We start from the raw sequence: 16,044 nt of genomic DNA, 5'->3' as shown, positions 1-16,044 counted from the left end.
AAAAAAAAAAAAAAAAAAAAAAAAAAAAAAGGTCATTCAGGATAAAAATACCCACTCCCCTCAAGAGTTTTCTGAGAAAGGAGGTGATGGTAACACAAAGGTGACTGATCAACTGGAATGTCCTATGTCCTGTTCATGCACAAGTAGTCTGTATACACCTAATGTATGCATATAATGACTACCTGAGTGATCCTTTTGTTGTGGGGCAGGAGTTCAGACAGGTCTTCCTATGTAGTCCAGGCTGGCCTTGAACTCAGTACCCTCCTGCCTCATGACCACAGTGCTGTGATTACAATGTGTACCACCACACCCGGCTATCAACTGGTCCTTTCTTAATCTTCTTTTGCCCTCTGAAAGGGCCACATTTTTTTCCTCATATGCTGTTACAAATCCTTACTCTTAATCTGCACAAATACTCATAGCTTCCTGGTCACAGGTAGGGTTTAAAAGCTAAATTTCACTTTAGACTCGCTATTGTCAATATACTTTGGGGGGAAAAAAAAACCACTGCTCATAAAAGAGCGACTGGCTTCTCTGACTATCATCCTGTGAGGACAGAAGGACGAATCCATCAAATGGCACTCACAAGCTGCTAGACAGCATTCCAGTCTATTACACAGGCCTCTGTTGTGGTACCTACAAACCACAGTGAAGCCACAGAGGCTTCAGCCTGATCCTGTTTGCTCAACACCAATTTATGAGTCCACCCAGCTTTACAACAAGCTGCCCAGAGCTTACACAATTTACCAGATTCAAGTTAAAAAGTGGAGGACATAGGGCCTGGGGATTTAGCTCAGCAGTTCGGTGGCCTGCCTTGCAAGCTCAAGGACCCGAGTTCTATCCCCAGTACCAAAAAAACAAAAAAAGTGGAGGACTTAAATCAACCGACTCTAATGTGACAAGAGCCTACACAGAATCCCTCATATACAAGAGAAGCCTGTTTACAATGTCTAGATAGCCTCTAGGCATTGCTTCCTCTTCAGCTAAAGAAAGCAGATGCCCAAAGCATGGAAAAAGATGTTAGCCTAACTGGGCTAAAAGATCCAGGCTTTCCCCTGTGGCTCTGGACTACAATCCAACACATACTTATCAGTATCAGCTAAATAACATAGTTTCATATGATGAGAAGAATCCAGGTCACCTAGAATCTTGAGTAAGAATTTTAAAATATAATTAGAAACATTCAACTCAAACAGCCCATCCCCTCAAAGTCAGAATGTAGATTATTTACTATAAATGTATTCTCTTGATATATCCAAAGAGACAGTTCCATTTTTGACATCAAATACATCTAAATGCTTTGTCTCAAAGTCAAGATATCTGGCCGGGCGTGGTGGCACATGCCTGTAATCCCAGCACTTGGGAGGCTGAGGCAGGAGGATTGCTGAATTGAGACCAGCCTGGGCTACATAGCGAGTTCCAGGTCAGTCTCAACTACATAGTGAAACCCTGTCTCAAAAAACCAAAAATAAATAAATAAATAAATAAATACAAGTCAAGATATCTGATGACCTGTAGGAATATCTGTAAAGACCTGCTAGGTCTGAAGAAGACCTGCTCAGCAAGTCAGGCACCAATGGGGAAGAAAGGGGAAAAGAGGGTTTTAACAATAATTATGACATGACAACAGACATCAAGCAGGAAATAGGGGAAAATGGTCACACTCTACTACTGGCACAATGGACAGCTAGTGAATTACTCGCCCAGCTATTCCTAATCCAGCTGGCCCATAGCCCACACTTGGGGTATGGTTATTGAGAGCATTCGCATTTATTCAAAGAACCAGGGTTCTTTCCCCCAATACATTCTGAATGGCTACATTGGAAGCACTGTCTTCTCACTGTCTTGGCACTCTCCAGTTCCCTGTCCGGAGGATGTCCCTCTGCCATAATCGCAAGCAGCCAGCCTGGTAGTTGCTATTTCCCCCAAAACCAACTGTGAGCTATCAGAATCACTAGATACCTTGATCATGGTCTGAAAGCTTCTTAAATACCACCAGTAGTTACTACTCCAGAGAACTGAGGGTTCCTTAACCACAAGTGAATTAAGACCATCTCTAAAGTGCCCCATCAGTACTCCCATGGTCCTGAAGCTGAATCTTATGAACAGCCCTTTCAGGGACTACTAACTGAAGGCTTCCAGTACCACAGTCCTGAAATGGTCTCATCCCTAACTTACTTCCAAAGCTGTGTTCACTGCCTTGGAGCTACCAAACAGGCTTCACAGTTTTGAAGTTGTTTCTGAGAATACTCACTGCCTTCCCAGATTTGCTGGCAATAGCCAGCACAGGCCCATTGAGGCTGGAACCCTGCTGCTGTCAACACCACTCTCTGACCTCTTTTGCTGTGTCGAAGCCTTCATACTAGTATGGAAGTAGTGACAGCTCACTGAAATGCCACTAACACTTCTGTAAGTCATGGCCAAACAAGTCCCAGAGCCCCCGCCACTAGTCCTATTGTAACATATGTACCAGTAAACAGGATCTCCTTAGAAGCAGTTCTGACTTAGCCTCGAGGCCAGCCTTCTAAAACTATAGTACTGTTTTCTAAGATAACTCCTAACAGCTAGGCCAACCCATGCATTAGCCTCACTCTTGCAGTTCAAGGAGCTTCTGTCATCTCTTATAGCCATCACTGCTGTGCACATAGATGAGGCAACACATAGGACTAAGCATTTAGAAATGCCATTGCTACAAAGAGCTCTCCTCAGACACTGGTTCTGCCCTCCCAGATGTTTTTTCCGGGTGAACAGAAATGTCCATGACCAATCACAACCTCCCCAAAGGCTCAAGGAAGTAGTGTTACCAGAGAACAACCTTGGGCACTTAGGTCCCATGAGGACAATGAACTTCATGGGCAAAACTGGCCTAGTGGTAAAAATGACAGCTGCTTATGAGCCAAAAAAATTGCTTACTCAAGAAATATCACACAAAATAATTCAACAAAAGGAACTAGCTTTGCTGGCTACCAAGTAACTCACTCACTCACTCACACAGGAGGCAGTGCTGAAGAAAAGCAACTAGCATGCCCACAGCGGACAAGACACAGGATGAGGCAAGAGAGACGACAGTCCCAAGGTGGTTGTTTCAATCACCCCTTAACAAAGTCAGCAGCCAGGAGTTACTCAGGAAGTTAAGAAAAGTTACTCCTATAAACAAACTCCCACATACTGGTTAAAATTTCTCAGGGCTCTAGTCATAAGCAAAGAGATAAGGAACAAAGCTATGTAAGGACAGCATTTTTGGTTTTGTTTCTTGTTTTTTAAATAATACCAACAGAGAACTTTAATAAGAGTAACCCAGGAAAACTAGAGCTGTCAAAGTTTTCAAAAGAAAAAGAGGGAGTTGTATATAAATACATAGATAAATAAAAGCTAAAAAGAAAAAGAGGACTAGCAGGATAATTTGAAACAGCTAATGTTATTAAAGTACTGCCAAGTGGAGAAGGATGCTAAAAGACACAAATCACTTCCTTCAATACTATACCTTATCGATGGCTTTTCCAACCCGAGAAACACTGCTGTGGATGTCTTTGTGGTCTGATGCCAATTTTTGAACAGTATCCTTTATTCTTTTACAGCACTGTGTCAAAACAAGTGAAAGTGTCCCTGATAATTCAGCATCTTGGCCTATTAAAAACAAAGAAAGAAGGATTGGTTACTCAACTAAAGATGGCAAGTTTCTCAGGAACATGAAAGATAGAAGAAAGTGAAAGAAGAAAAGAAGAAACAAAAACAACAACCCAGTATCTGCTTTGAAGCAGATGGTCACATTCATAGATGTTATTTTTTCAAGTGAATCCTAAGAAAGTATCTTAATTTTGGAAATAAGAAAACTTTGGCATGAAATAAATTTTGTAATTTAAAAAACAGCACAAACTGTGAACATTGTGAACTATTTTCCAGAACTAATTAACTATTTTCCAGAACTTTTAACTAATTTTAACATTCCATATAAATAACTGAAGAACCACCAAGCAAACTTCTTTAGATACAATGATATACAAAAAAGCATTAACACAGCAGGCCTGACACTGCAATCCTTAGAAAGTTCTGCACACCAAGCTGGCCACTGGTGGCCTCTGAATTTAGCTCTAACTGATAAGAACAGCTCAGGTGTCTCAGGATGTGCCCCAAATCCCAACACTCTGGGAAGGTGAGACAGGAGGATCACAAGTTCAAGGCCAAAGACCCCATGTTCCATCCCCAGTTATCTTCTACCAAAAAAAAAAAAGACTAGCTCACTATACCTAAACTGTTGTACAATGTGACTCATGGCGAACACTTGCTTTCAGGAATCTGAAACTCTGGTCTAGGCAAAAGGTGCCAGCATGACCAGCCCTTAATGAGCTTCTACTTGTCACAACTTGTTGCTGGAGGAATTAAACATGTTCTGTGTACTCCACTGGAAGAGAACCCTTGGAACATTTCTCCTGGTTTCCTCTGGACTTTGGCCTGTGACCCTTTTCTCTCTGTATCTTTTTGCTATAATAAATCTTCTGACAATATACTGAATTGTTAAGATCCTCTTGGTGACATGCTGGGACCCAAAGGTGATCTTGGGACCCCTGACTCATAATAAATCCATTGACGGTTACTATGGTTTATATCCCCTCTCCCTGTGCTACCTTCTTCCAAAGGGTTCATCCAGCAGGAAAAGGGGTAGGGGAGGGGAGGGGGAGGGGGAGAGATATCAAATCCAGTTCCAGTATTTACCCATTATCTGTACCAATTTATCACTACCAGGAAGCAAGAGGATGGTTTCCAAAATCCTAATCAATATTCATAGCAATGCTTCTTTAACTCGAATTTACATCTGAGTCACCAGCTCGCCTGGTTAAAGTCATTGATAGTTGGACTCCTATCCTCAAAATTACGGATTCAATTGTTGGGGACCTAGGAGTACTCAATAAATATGTACTATGTGACAGGGATAGCAGTGAAACGGAATAACCAAAAATTCCTGTCTTCTGGGATTTTTGCAGTGAAACAATTACTAAAAATCTCTTCTAATGCTAGCCATAACAACAAATAAGTAACTTATACAGAACAGTGGACCCTCAAGTTACAACTGACATACAAACAACTTGGGTTACGACTAGAATTTTAATTTTAACTTACAAAGTGTTGAGTTATGAACCGGATGCCAGCCGCTTGTGCTTCCAGATAATCTCAGATACCCTTAAGAGTCCTAGAATATTTAACCCTTAATAGTTCTAAAAGGAAAACTGTAGCATCCTTTACTACTACTGTGTACTACTACTGAGAAATCCTGGGCCAATGTCTCTCTAAGGACACTGAAATCTGCCTGTGTACAGGAGAAAGACTTTGTGTAGAGGAAGGAGCCTGAGCCTTCAATCGACCAGCTTGAGTTACAACTGCCCCTGGGAATGAATTGAGTTCATAAGTCAAGGGTATGATAAAAGATGCTGCATGCTGGGGCGAAGGGACGACAAAGTAAAAGAGGCTGAGGGCTGTGGGCTCAACCAATTACCGAAACAGGCTGGATGGACACGGCAGACCTCCTAGGTAAAGGACTTGAGTTCAGGATCCAAAGCAGGGAAGGAATTAGCCATGGGGCTATCTTGGAAGAATGCATTCCGGGAAGAGAGGACACAACTGCTACACACCTAGATTATTCAGACAGTAAAGTGGCCAGCCAGAGTATATAAAGTAGGTTTCTGGAGAAGGAAAACATCAAGAGAGCAGGTTCAAGAGACAACAGAGGTCCTATTTCTATAGGGATTTTTTGGCACTGTAAAGTCTTCAGATTTTATGGTGGGTGAAAGGGAGACCCACGGCAATGTTCTGAGCACAGGGAGTGAACCAAGTGACATAAGGTTTTAACACAGTCCCTCCAGGATAGGAGGGCAAGTGCAGGAGCAGTAGGTTAAAGCAGGAGGAGGCTGTGGTAGCAATCTGGGAGCTGGTGGCACCCTGGTTTAGGACTTCCTGCCTGCATATGAGGGAAGAGAGGGACTCATGTCTCCAATGTTTATTGCCTAATCCAACTACAAAGATTTGAAATTGTCTCCCATTAAGATGAAAAAAAGGCTGCGTAAGTCTGAGGGGCTGAGAAAGATATAATCAATTTGGATTTGCTAAACTTGAGATGTTAAGTAGGCACCCCAAGGCAAATGTGCGTAGTCAGCTGAAGATTGTAAGTCTGGAGTTCTAGAGGAACGTCGGTGCTACACACAAATCTGAATCACAAATCCATGAGACACATACACACAAATGATTCTTGACCATGAGACAAAACAGAACTAAAAAGAGTTGGCAGCATAGAGTTGAAGTGCAGCTGGAAAAGACAACTAACAAGCTGGGTGTGGTGGCACACACTCAGGAGGCCCAGGAAGGAGGTGGTCTGCACCATATAGCGACCTTGTCTCAGAAAGCCAAGAGAGAACAGCAGGTTGTCAGGAATAACTAATTGTGTTAAATGCACTAAGTCAAATGAGAAATGAACTAAATAAAACCTAGTCACTGGACTAAAAAGTGGAAATCACCAGTGATCTCTAAAGTTATCAAGAAAACAAATCTTAAGAAGTTGGATGTGTCGGCACAGGTCTGTATTCCCAACTATTCAGGAGGCTAAAGCAGAGCTGTTTGAAGCCCCAGGAGTTTGAGACATATCTGGGTAACATAGCAAGCTCCGATTTGAAATAAAAGAAATCCTAAGAAGGTCACGGGGACTATGAAGAGGGAATACAGTAAATCTGGGCCAACAACCACTAGAAGAAGTAAAAAAGATAAATAAAAAAAAGTTGGTATCTTTAAGGTACCCAATTCAACATGAGGTAGCTAAGAAACAAACTGCCCTTGTCTCTAAATACAACCACACAAAATTTATTTCAGGTTATTCTAACTTCTAATAGTACAATTTAGGCTAAGGGGAGATTTGGTATGTTAAATTTGTCTAACAGGTGTGCCACTCATGCAGGAACAAGACTGCTTCAGTAGCTGTATTAGGCACGTTCCCACCCTGTGCTAAGCCTTACCTAACCTCAATGGGCCCACCTCCCTTAGGAACCTCTCTGCCCACAGATTACTTCCAGTTCTGAATTCCTGGTAACTTCCATCCTCTCCACGACTCCTCTAACACTTAAATACGTACCATTTAACAGTTTCGTGTATATATGCCCTCATCAGTCTCAAATGAACATAAGCCTTCAAGAGAAGGCAAGGTTCTTGGTGCAAATTGCACACTCCACAGTCTTACAGTAATAGTGCCTACAAACATGCAAGATACTTGATGGTAAAATAAAGGAGAAGGAACAATTAAAAAGAGAGCCATGTTCTGCAAATGGTGCCAGCTCCACAAGATACCTACATGCAAAAGAATCGATCACAGGCCTAGGGATTTAGCTCAGTGGTTCCACCACCTGCCTCCAAGCAGAAGATCCTGAGTTCAATCCCTAGCACCAAAAAAAAAAAAAAAAAAAAAAAAAAAAAAGATTAAACCCAAAAAAAAAAAAAAAAAAAAAAAAAAAAAAAATCAATCTCAAATAAAAAGGAACTCGAAATAGAGTAAGACCTAAATATAAGAGCTCAAACTACCTGATTCTTGTAAGAAAAGGTGCATCATTGGCCCTGGATTAGTTGATGGTTTCTTAAATATGACCTTACAAGCAGACCCTCCCTGCAAAGTAGTTAAGTTGGACTTTGTCAAAATTTAAAATACTTATTATTCCAAAACACTAAAAAAAAAGTAAAAGAATTCACAGAATGGGAGAAAAATGTTTACAAGTCATACATCCAGAATATATTCTTAGGGCAGGTGTGGTTCCACACACCTGTGATTCCAGTTACCCCAGAAGCTGAGGCAAGAGGATTGTAAATTTGAGGGCAGGCTAGACAACTTAAGACCTTGTCTTGAAATAAAAAATAAAAAGCACTAGAGAGGAGTTAACATTGCATTCCCCGGATTCAGTCCCCAAAATAGACAAAAAAACAACAACAAAAAAAGGGAATAAAACAAAGATAAAAAGCCAGGCATGGTGGCGCACACTTGTAATCCTAGCACTCGGGAGGCTGAGGCAGGAGGATCACTATGAGTTCGAGACCAGCCTGGGCTACATAGTGAGTTCCAATTCAGTCTCAACTCAACTACATAGTGAGACCCTGTCTCAAAAAACCTAAATAAATAAATAAAATAAAACAAAGATAAAGGAAGCCTGTCACAGTGGCAGAGGCCCGTAATGCCACCACATGGGAGACTGAAGTAAAAGGATGCAGGCTTCAGGGCCAGCTGAGGCTATCATACTAGCTAGACCCTGTCTCAAAAATCAGACAAACTAGGTGTGGTCATGCCTGTAATCCCAGCACCTAGAAACTGAGGCAGGAGGACTCCAAATTCCAGCTGTAGGCAATTTAGCAATCTACCCAAATCCTGTCTCCAAGCAAAAAAAAGGGCTGGGGATTTATTTAGCTCCAGGCAAGGGCCCTGGGTTCAATCCCTGGTAGCACCAAAAACAAACAAAAGGGCAAAGTATTTCAACATGTATTTTCCCAAATTAGATATACAAATAACTAATGAGCATAGTATCATTCATCATTAAGGAAAAGAAATCTAAAGTACAAAAAAAAACTACAGTACTATTTCAAGCCCACTAAGATGGACAGAGTTACTACATAACCCAGAAATTCTACTCCTAGGTATGCAGGCAAGAGAAATAAAAACACATGAACTGAGGCATGGATGTTTGTAGCATTCATTATAGCCAAAAAGCTGAAATAACACTAATGTCCAAATGATGAATGGGTAAACAAAGTGTGGTACAGAATGTGCACACACTAGATCATTCATAAAAAGAAACAGTACAACATGTTGAATCTTGAAAACACTGGGTCAGGATTTAGCTCAGTGGTGCTGCCACCTGCCTCGCAAGTGCAAGGTCCTGAGTTTAAACCCCGATAATGCAAAAAAAAGAAAACACTGGGTGAGCATAAGCCAAGACACAAAAAGCACATATTGTGTGATTCTTATAAGCAAATCTATAAAGATAGAGATTAACGGTTGGCAGGGGCAGAGGAAGGGTGGAATGGAGAAGGTGTGACCAATAATGAGTACAGGGTTTCTTTAGGGAGTAAAAATGTTCTGGAACTAGAAAATGGTTTGGGTGAAAAACTGAGTATTAAAGAAATCATTTAACAGAATACTTTTTAAAAGGTAAACTGGAGCTGGGAGTGGTTACACACCCCTGTAATTCTAGCACTCCAGGAGGCAGAGGCAAGAGGAACACAAGTTCAAGCCCAGCCTGGGAATTTAGCAAGACCTTGACTAAAAATAAAAAAATAAAAAGGACTAGACAAGGGGTTAGAGCTAAAGCCATGCTGTGGTACACGGGGGGCATCTGGAATGTCCTGACTGGAAATGCTGGCAACACGTAGAGTTTGGTGCTGCTATTATCTCCTTTATCATCTACAAAGTCCTCTTCTTTTTGGTTTTATGAATGATATTAGTGTACATGATCAATTAACACTAAGAGCTTCCACTGTCTCCAGGAAAATAATGTCCTCAGGGGACAGTCATGAGCTGCACAGTGACAGTTTAGTCAATGACTGGCCACATGCATGACAGCCTTCACCGTATAGCTAGGCTCCCAAGAGGCTACGCCATCCAGGCTTCTGTAGGTACACTGTGATGTTTGCACAACGAAATCGCCAAATGACATTTCTCAGAACACACTCCTGCTGTTAAGCAATGTATGACTGCATCTAGAAGCCCAAGAAGAGTACCATGCAAGCATCAGAATGAGAACCCTGGGAAAGCCCTGTTCAGAGGAAAGAATTCCAACTAATGCACTTTCAAATGGACTGCTTGGAAAGCAGCCAAAGGTAAAAAACAGGTTTGAAAATCACTTAAATGACTGACTGAGACAAAATCAAACTTCTAGGTCCTAAGGGGAGAGCTCTACTGTTCTTTTGACCTATGAAAATACAACCTGCTTTAGGGAGAACCATTTTCTGAAAGAAACCTAATTAGATTCATTTCTTATTACCATCTTCACCATAACTAAATCACATCCAGTTTGCCAGTGTGGCAGTCATACCTCACCCAGCACAAGACCTATATCCACTGTCTGTCAATGTCATAGACCCAATGTGATATGCAAGCATGGTAACTAAATGCAGTTGTCACCACTGAAGGCCACAATTACATTATAAGGCCACTTTATTTCCAACTTGATTAAGTGTTAAGAATTAGCATGTTAAATCCAAGCAAAGAATCAACAAAGTTAAAACTAACTTCTTTTCAATTTAACAGAATAGCACCTTTTATTTTATAAACAGGCTTAAAGTATGATATTTTTACAAATTATAATAGTCTTGGTCTCCTCCAAAACCAGACATTCGTGAAAACTAAATTATAATTGAAGAAAGCTAGCTAAGACCTCAAGTCAGCCATTTCAGGATTTTTCCCCATTCGCTTCACAGAAACACTGGCATCCAGTACTTCATCACAGCTTCACACTTTACTGTATTTTTTTTTTGTTTGTTTGCTTGTTTGGTACCAGGATTGAACTCAGGACCTTTGTGCTTATGAGGTAGGCAGCAGCACCACAGAGCTAAATCCCCCCCACATTTTGCAAACAGTTTTTTTATCATTCCCCCAAAATTAACCAAAGATAGAAAACATGACATCTAATCCTCAATACTTAGTACAATAACTGGTACACATGAAGTATTCAATAATTATTTACTAAATAAATACAAAAACAAATTACATAGTCTCAATTCTGAGCCCAGCACTGGAGACTCTGCCTGGTACCAACCTCTCAGCCAGCCCCTTCACACACCGCGCTTGCTGATCCCCCACTCTTGCAGAATGTTTAGTGTCTACTACACAATAACACTGCAGCTTATCATGTTCTGTGTACCAAATAAATTAGGAATATTGTTCCTAGTTGACAATGAAATTACTAAGGAGAGAATCCCAAGGAATCTTTGTATGTATTCAAACAAAAACACACCCCCCTCCAATTTTCAAATAAGTCGTTCACAAAATAGCCCAGTCTCTCCTCCCCACCTCTATTGTAAATTTCTTCTCTTTTCCAAATAACACCCCACCTCCACACCCTCAGATTTCACTGGCTTATGTTTTGACTCCCAACTTTTGAGTTATAGTTTCTTTGTAAAAGAAAGCTATCCCAAGATGCAGTGAAATACACTTTAACTGTAATGTACAATGCAGTTCCATAAAAGTGCATCCTAGGGCCGGGGATTTAGCTCAGCGGTTCGGTGGCCTGCCTTGCAAGCGCAAGTACCCGAGTTCAATCCCCAGTACCAAAAAAAAGTGCATCCTAAATTAGAATATAGGAAAGTAGAACAAACCTAAATGTTAAAGAGGTTTTCAGGAAGCTACAAATTATAAAATTTCAAGTTATAGTTTGCTTTTACAAACAGCCTCCAAAACAATTTTATATTTTGTATCTATATGTATATGTAACTCAATACTTTAGCCCATCTAATTCAATCAAATGTCATTAACATTGACAAGCAGACTTCTCGAAAATCCCTATATAGTAATTATACTTTTGATTTTTTTATGTGCCTCTTATTTTTATGATATGGGGGTTGGAGGTGGGCCTCAAACAACTGCACACATAGAGTTTAAGAAATATAGCACTGTTAAAAACCAAATAGCTGGCTAGAGGGCAGGCAGGATGGTATAGCCTGAAATGTCTGCTAGTTGGCAGATAATCAGTTCTAATGTGAAAGGCCAGGCATATGAGTGATGAGACCCACCATAATCAAAAATGTTCAAAAAAAAAAATGGTGAGGGCCAGGGATTTAGCTCAGCGGTTCAGTGGCCTGCCTCGCAAGCGCAAGGACCTGAGTTCCATCCCCAGTACCACCAAAAAAAAAAAAAAAAAAAAAAAAAAAATGGTGAGGCACCACAAAAAAAGTATTGTCAATACCCAGGATGATGATTCAGGTTTTCAAAAACCCTGAAAACTTCAGACTAGAATATTTTGTTAGACATGAACAGTCAGAAATTGCTATGGCCAGATTTAACATTTTTATGAACACTCCAGAGACAGAAAAAAATTAAAATATCCAAGTTTATAAATATTATATCTATTGCATTTGAACTTTTCTGAATTATTGAAACTTAACTCCACCTTCGCCAAATGGGGCAGAGATCTTGGATCACCACCTGCCTCACAGGTACAAAGTCCTAAATTCAATCCTAGTACCACAAAAAGAAAGAAAGAAAGAAAGAGAGAGAGAGAGAGAGAGAGAGAGAGAGAGAGACAGAGAGACAGACAGAGATCTTAATAGAATTAAGTGGAAAACAAAAGAGCCCAAGTTTTAATGCAGGGGGGGTATGATAGAAATCCATTTAGGAGAGCCAGGGATTTAGTTCAGTGGTTCCGCCTTCTGCATCACAAGAACAAGGTCCCAAGTTTGATCTCCAGTACCAAAAAAAAAAAAAAAAAAAGGTGCTAATTATAGAAATCCATTTAGGAAACATGATCCTAACTGTATCTATATGAAAACTCAATAGGGAAGGTGGGATGGGTAGGAGAAGGGTAAAAAGGGAAAAGAAAAAAATAAGAGATAATGAAAAGATGGAAATAAAGTGATTTTAGATGGGAAGGGGAGGGGGGGTGAAGGGAGGGCAGGGACAAGGGGAAAAAATGAGAACCAAGACGTCATGTAGAGGTACAAGATCCCAACAATGAATGTAACTGTACTGTATCCCTAAAATGTACCAATAAACTCAATTAAAGCTGAAAAAAAAAAAGAACAACTCAGGCCTCACAAAGGTATGCTCCAGAATTCATTCTCAATTAGTTCCTTTGAAAAAAAATTTAAATTTAAAAAGCCAAAAGAATATTAAGCATCATTAAGAAGGCTAGAAGAGGGAAAACTTTTTTGTCATCCCATTCTGCTAAGTGTTAATATCTTATTAACAAAATGAAATGAAGACAAATTAGAAAAGTCAAAAGGGAGAACTATGACATTTCGATTCAATTAACATTTATTGGGAGCCAAGGCCCTATGTCAGCAGTGTTCGAGGTATATTCCCACAAGTTAACAGTTTATAGACAGTTTAAGAAATTTAGAATCGGAATAAAGAGATAAAGGATTAATGAACCTGACTTGAAAAAGTCAATAACAAGATGAACATGAATATTCCTCCTATTAGAACAGAAAAACCTGGAAAGGTGAGGTTGGTGTTAAAAATAACAAAGGACTATTTCACACTGCAGGCAATAGGCAGTGGCTCACAGAAGTCCTGGACATCTCAGGACTGAGCTCAGCACCAAGGACACAGCAGCTGCTCAACAGAGATTTATTCAGAGAAAGGAAAAAGCACATTGCAACTCATCTTTTTCCTAGAGATACATAATGAAAGCAAACTCTTGGGTTTGTTTTCAACCACTAATAGCTGGCAAATCTACAAAGTAAAAGAAAGTAATGACACTTGTATTCAAGCCCTAACCTTTCAGGACAGAATGGTGGATACAGAGATAAGTGTTCTGATCCAGAGAGGTTATTAAAGACCTCTGCATCAGATCACAACCCTCCTATGTCTCAAAAACAAGCATGAGAAAGAAACGAGACATGAAAGTTTGTATTTAAGAGCTAAATTACACCGTACACACTAACAAGCTCAATCACTCACAATGAAGAACTGTAAAGAAGAAAAAGGAGATGTATGCATAAGCTTTTAAATATCTGCTAGACAGCCCTACTTTTATTTATCATTTATTTGATTTTGCTGTACTAGGGTCAGAACCCGGAGTCTTCACACTGAGCTACATTCCCACTTCATTTTTTTTTTTTTTTTTTTTGAGACATGGTCATGCTAAGTCACTAAATTGCCCAGGCTGGGCTGGAACTTTCTCTCCTACCTCAGCCTCCTAGAGCGCCGGGATTAGAGTCATGTGTCACCAACCCAGTGACAATCCCATTTTTTTGAGAGCCTACTGGATCCTTTCAAATTCAAAATATAAGGCCTTAGTTAACCTCTCCATATCTACCATCTCGGCCATGAATTTCTGAAATGAACTTACACAAAGCCAAGGGGTCTAAAACAAACTCTGGCCTCAGCAATTCCTCACAATCATTTCATCAAGCTGGTATTGGCCCAAAATTTCCTAAAACAAACCTGACCACAACACCTCTAATATCCTCTCAATCACAGAAGGTGCTTTATTTTCCATCTCATATCCTATCTATCCAACCCCTCGATCTGTGACCTGGCCCCGGGAAAAGAAATCATCCTTCTACCTCTCCAAGTCTAGGGCCTCCATTCATCCTCTTCCCCCACTGGTTCAGCCTTAAACAAGACAAAGATTTCCTCCAGGAGAGGGAGGGATGGAATGCTTTCAACCCCTGCACTGGAGGGAGGGTTTCCTTCCACAGTATTTCTCTTCTTGACCTCAGGTAATCTGACTTGTTTTAACAACTCCACAAAACTGCAAGCACAGAGCGTTACTGACTCCAAGTAGCCAAGTGACAAACCCTTCCCCTTGTTTCTGGCGCGCTCTGCCTTTGCCTTCCACTACCCAAAAGGAGTTCACTTAGCAGTAGCTGGACCTTAAGGATTTTTCTCCTTGCACCCTAAGTGATTCCTGCCATTGTCCTCCAAGAAATGAGATCAGAAAAGTCTCAGACGATGGTTTTCCCACATCCTTGACTCTATCTTCATTAAACTATTCAACTTTATCCCACAAGTCCAAAAACAAATTCACTAGTCTTTCTAGGATTCCCTCCCACCTCACCTCAATTCTCCTTCCGCACCAACTATATCATCACCACCAATTCAAATTTCTTTTCACAGGCAGCCATAAGGTCTGCTTCCCCTTCCCCATGCAGTAGTTATATTGCAACTCCTCGAGTTAAAATGGTTTTTCCATATTAACATTTCAACCACCATGGTTGCAGGTTTCTTCCTCCTGAGAGTTCAAAAGCGCTGTGTTCAGAGTAAGAAGGTGTAATATGCTGGCTTTGGCAGCACAAATACTAAAATCAGAATAAAAAGTTCTAAGACTCCTCCAACGAGGACTAGCACTAGCTCTGAACTGAAATTCACCTGGGTAAAGAAGGCCTGGAAGTATGAAGAAGAGGACAGGGCTTTATCTCATCCCCCACAATTAGAGGCACACCCAATCCCATCAAGCCCTCCTTTACATAAAGTCCCCAAGCTAGGAAGACCTCAATCTCATGAACCCACTAATAAAGACGACTTTACTTCCTGCTCAAAAGGAATCATACATTACTATTTTAATGTGAAGCAAACAGCCCTTTAATGCTGTTCTAAAAACCCCAAACAAAACCCCTCCCCAGTTGGATTCCACAAGTTAACTCTGACAAAGTACTGCATCTGCTCTAAGGGCCCAAGATTAAATAATTCATGACAAAACACTTGTTACAGATAAATCGCTTTTCTGAAAAGGAATCAAGTATAAACTGGACCAGGTAAGGCAATTAACAATTTGTCCTACAACTGCGCTTCCTCGGTCTCATCAGAGGCTACACCAAGGGAACAGAAGGATTCCGTTCGCTTGGTTTCCTAGGAATCGGGTCGGTGCTGCTAAGAAGTTCAGAAAAGCTTCTCCCCCACACAGCAGTCCAATTGTGAAGTTGTAGGAGCCTCTGGTTTGCTAACCAACAGCTAAGAATAACACTCTACTTTTAAACAAACAAAAAGAGCTGGAAAGTCCTCCAGACCAAGGGTTTGGGGCGAGGAAGGCCAAGGGGCTTCCCGCACTGACCCTCTTACCACTGGACCCCGGAGTCCAATGTCATCCGCGCAGCTACGGCCCGTGAGCCCCTCCTCACAGGGAAGGGGCGAGGGGCGCCCGCTCCGGGAAGGCGGCGGTTCGCAGGTGGCGCGGACATCCCCATCGGCCCCCCACCTACGTTGAACCCGACTCTGGGCCGCGTTTCCGGGTGGGTTCGCGCTCATTCTGAATGAAGAGCGAGGGCGCCACAGGCTCCAGGTCAATACGGCTCAAAGAGGGGGCCGAAGTCTCCGGGGCCTGGGGGCCTTGGGGGGTCGGCGGGGAAAAGGGGAGAAGGGGCCGG

At 41.3% G+C, this 16,044-nt stretch overlaps 1 protein-coding gene across 1 annotated transcript in view; it reads right to left on the bottom strand.

Moving 5' to 3' along the window:
- Positions 1 to 16,044, bottom strand: part of Rmnd5a (required for meiotic nuclear division 5 homolog A) — a 49,404-nt gene that overhangs the window by 32,033 nt on the left and 1,327 nt on the right. Inside the window, exon 3 of the mRNA XM_033765286.1 lies at positions 3,485 to 3,627. Within this exon, the coding sequence (XP_033621177.1) occupies positions 3,485 to 3,627 (143 nt within the window). The remainder of the gene's footprint in view (positions 1 to 3,484; positions 3,628 to 16,044) is intronic.

This window comes from Fukomys damarensis, unplaced genomic scaffold (genome assembly GCF_012274545.1).
Source record: "Fukomys damarensis isolate Sample0158 unplaced genomic scaffold, DMR_v1.0_HiC HiC_scaffold_2, whole genome shotgun sequence".
NCBI classification, from domain to species: Eukaryota; Metazoa; Chordata; class Mammalia; order Rodentia; family Bathyergidae; genus Fukomys; species Fukomys damarensis.
The sequence above is the reverse complement of the archived record's forward strand: the minus strand, read 5'-3'. Positions and strand labels throughout refer to the sequence as shown.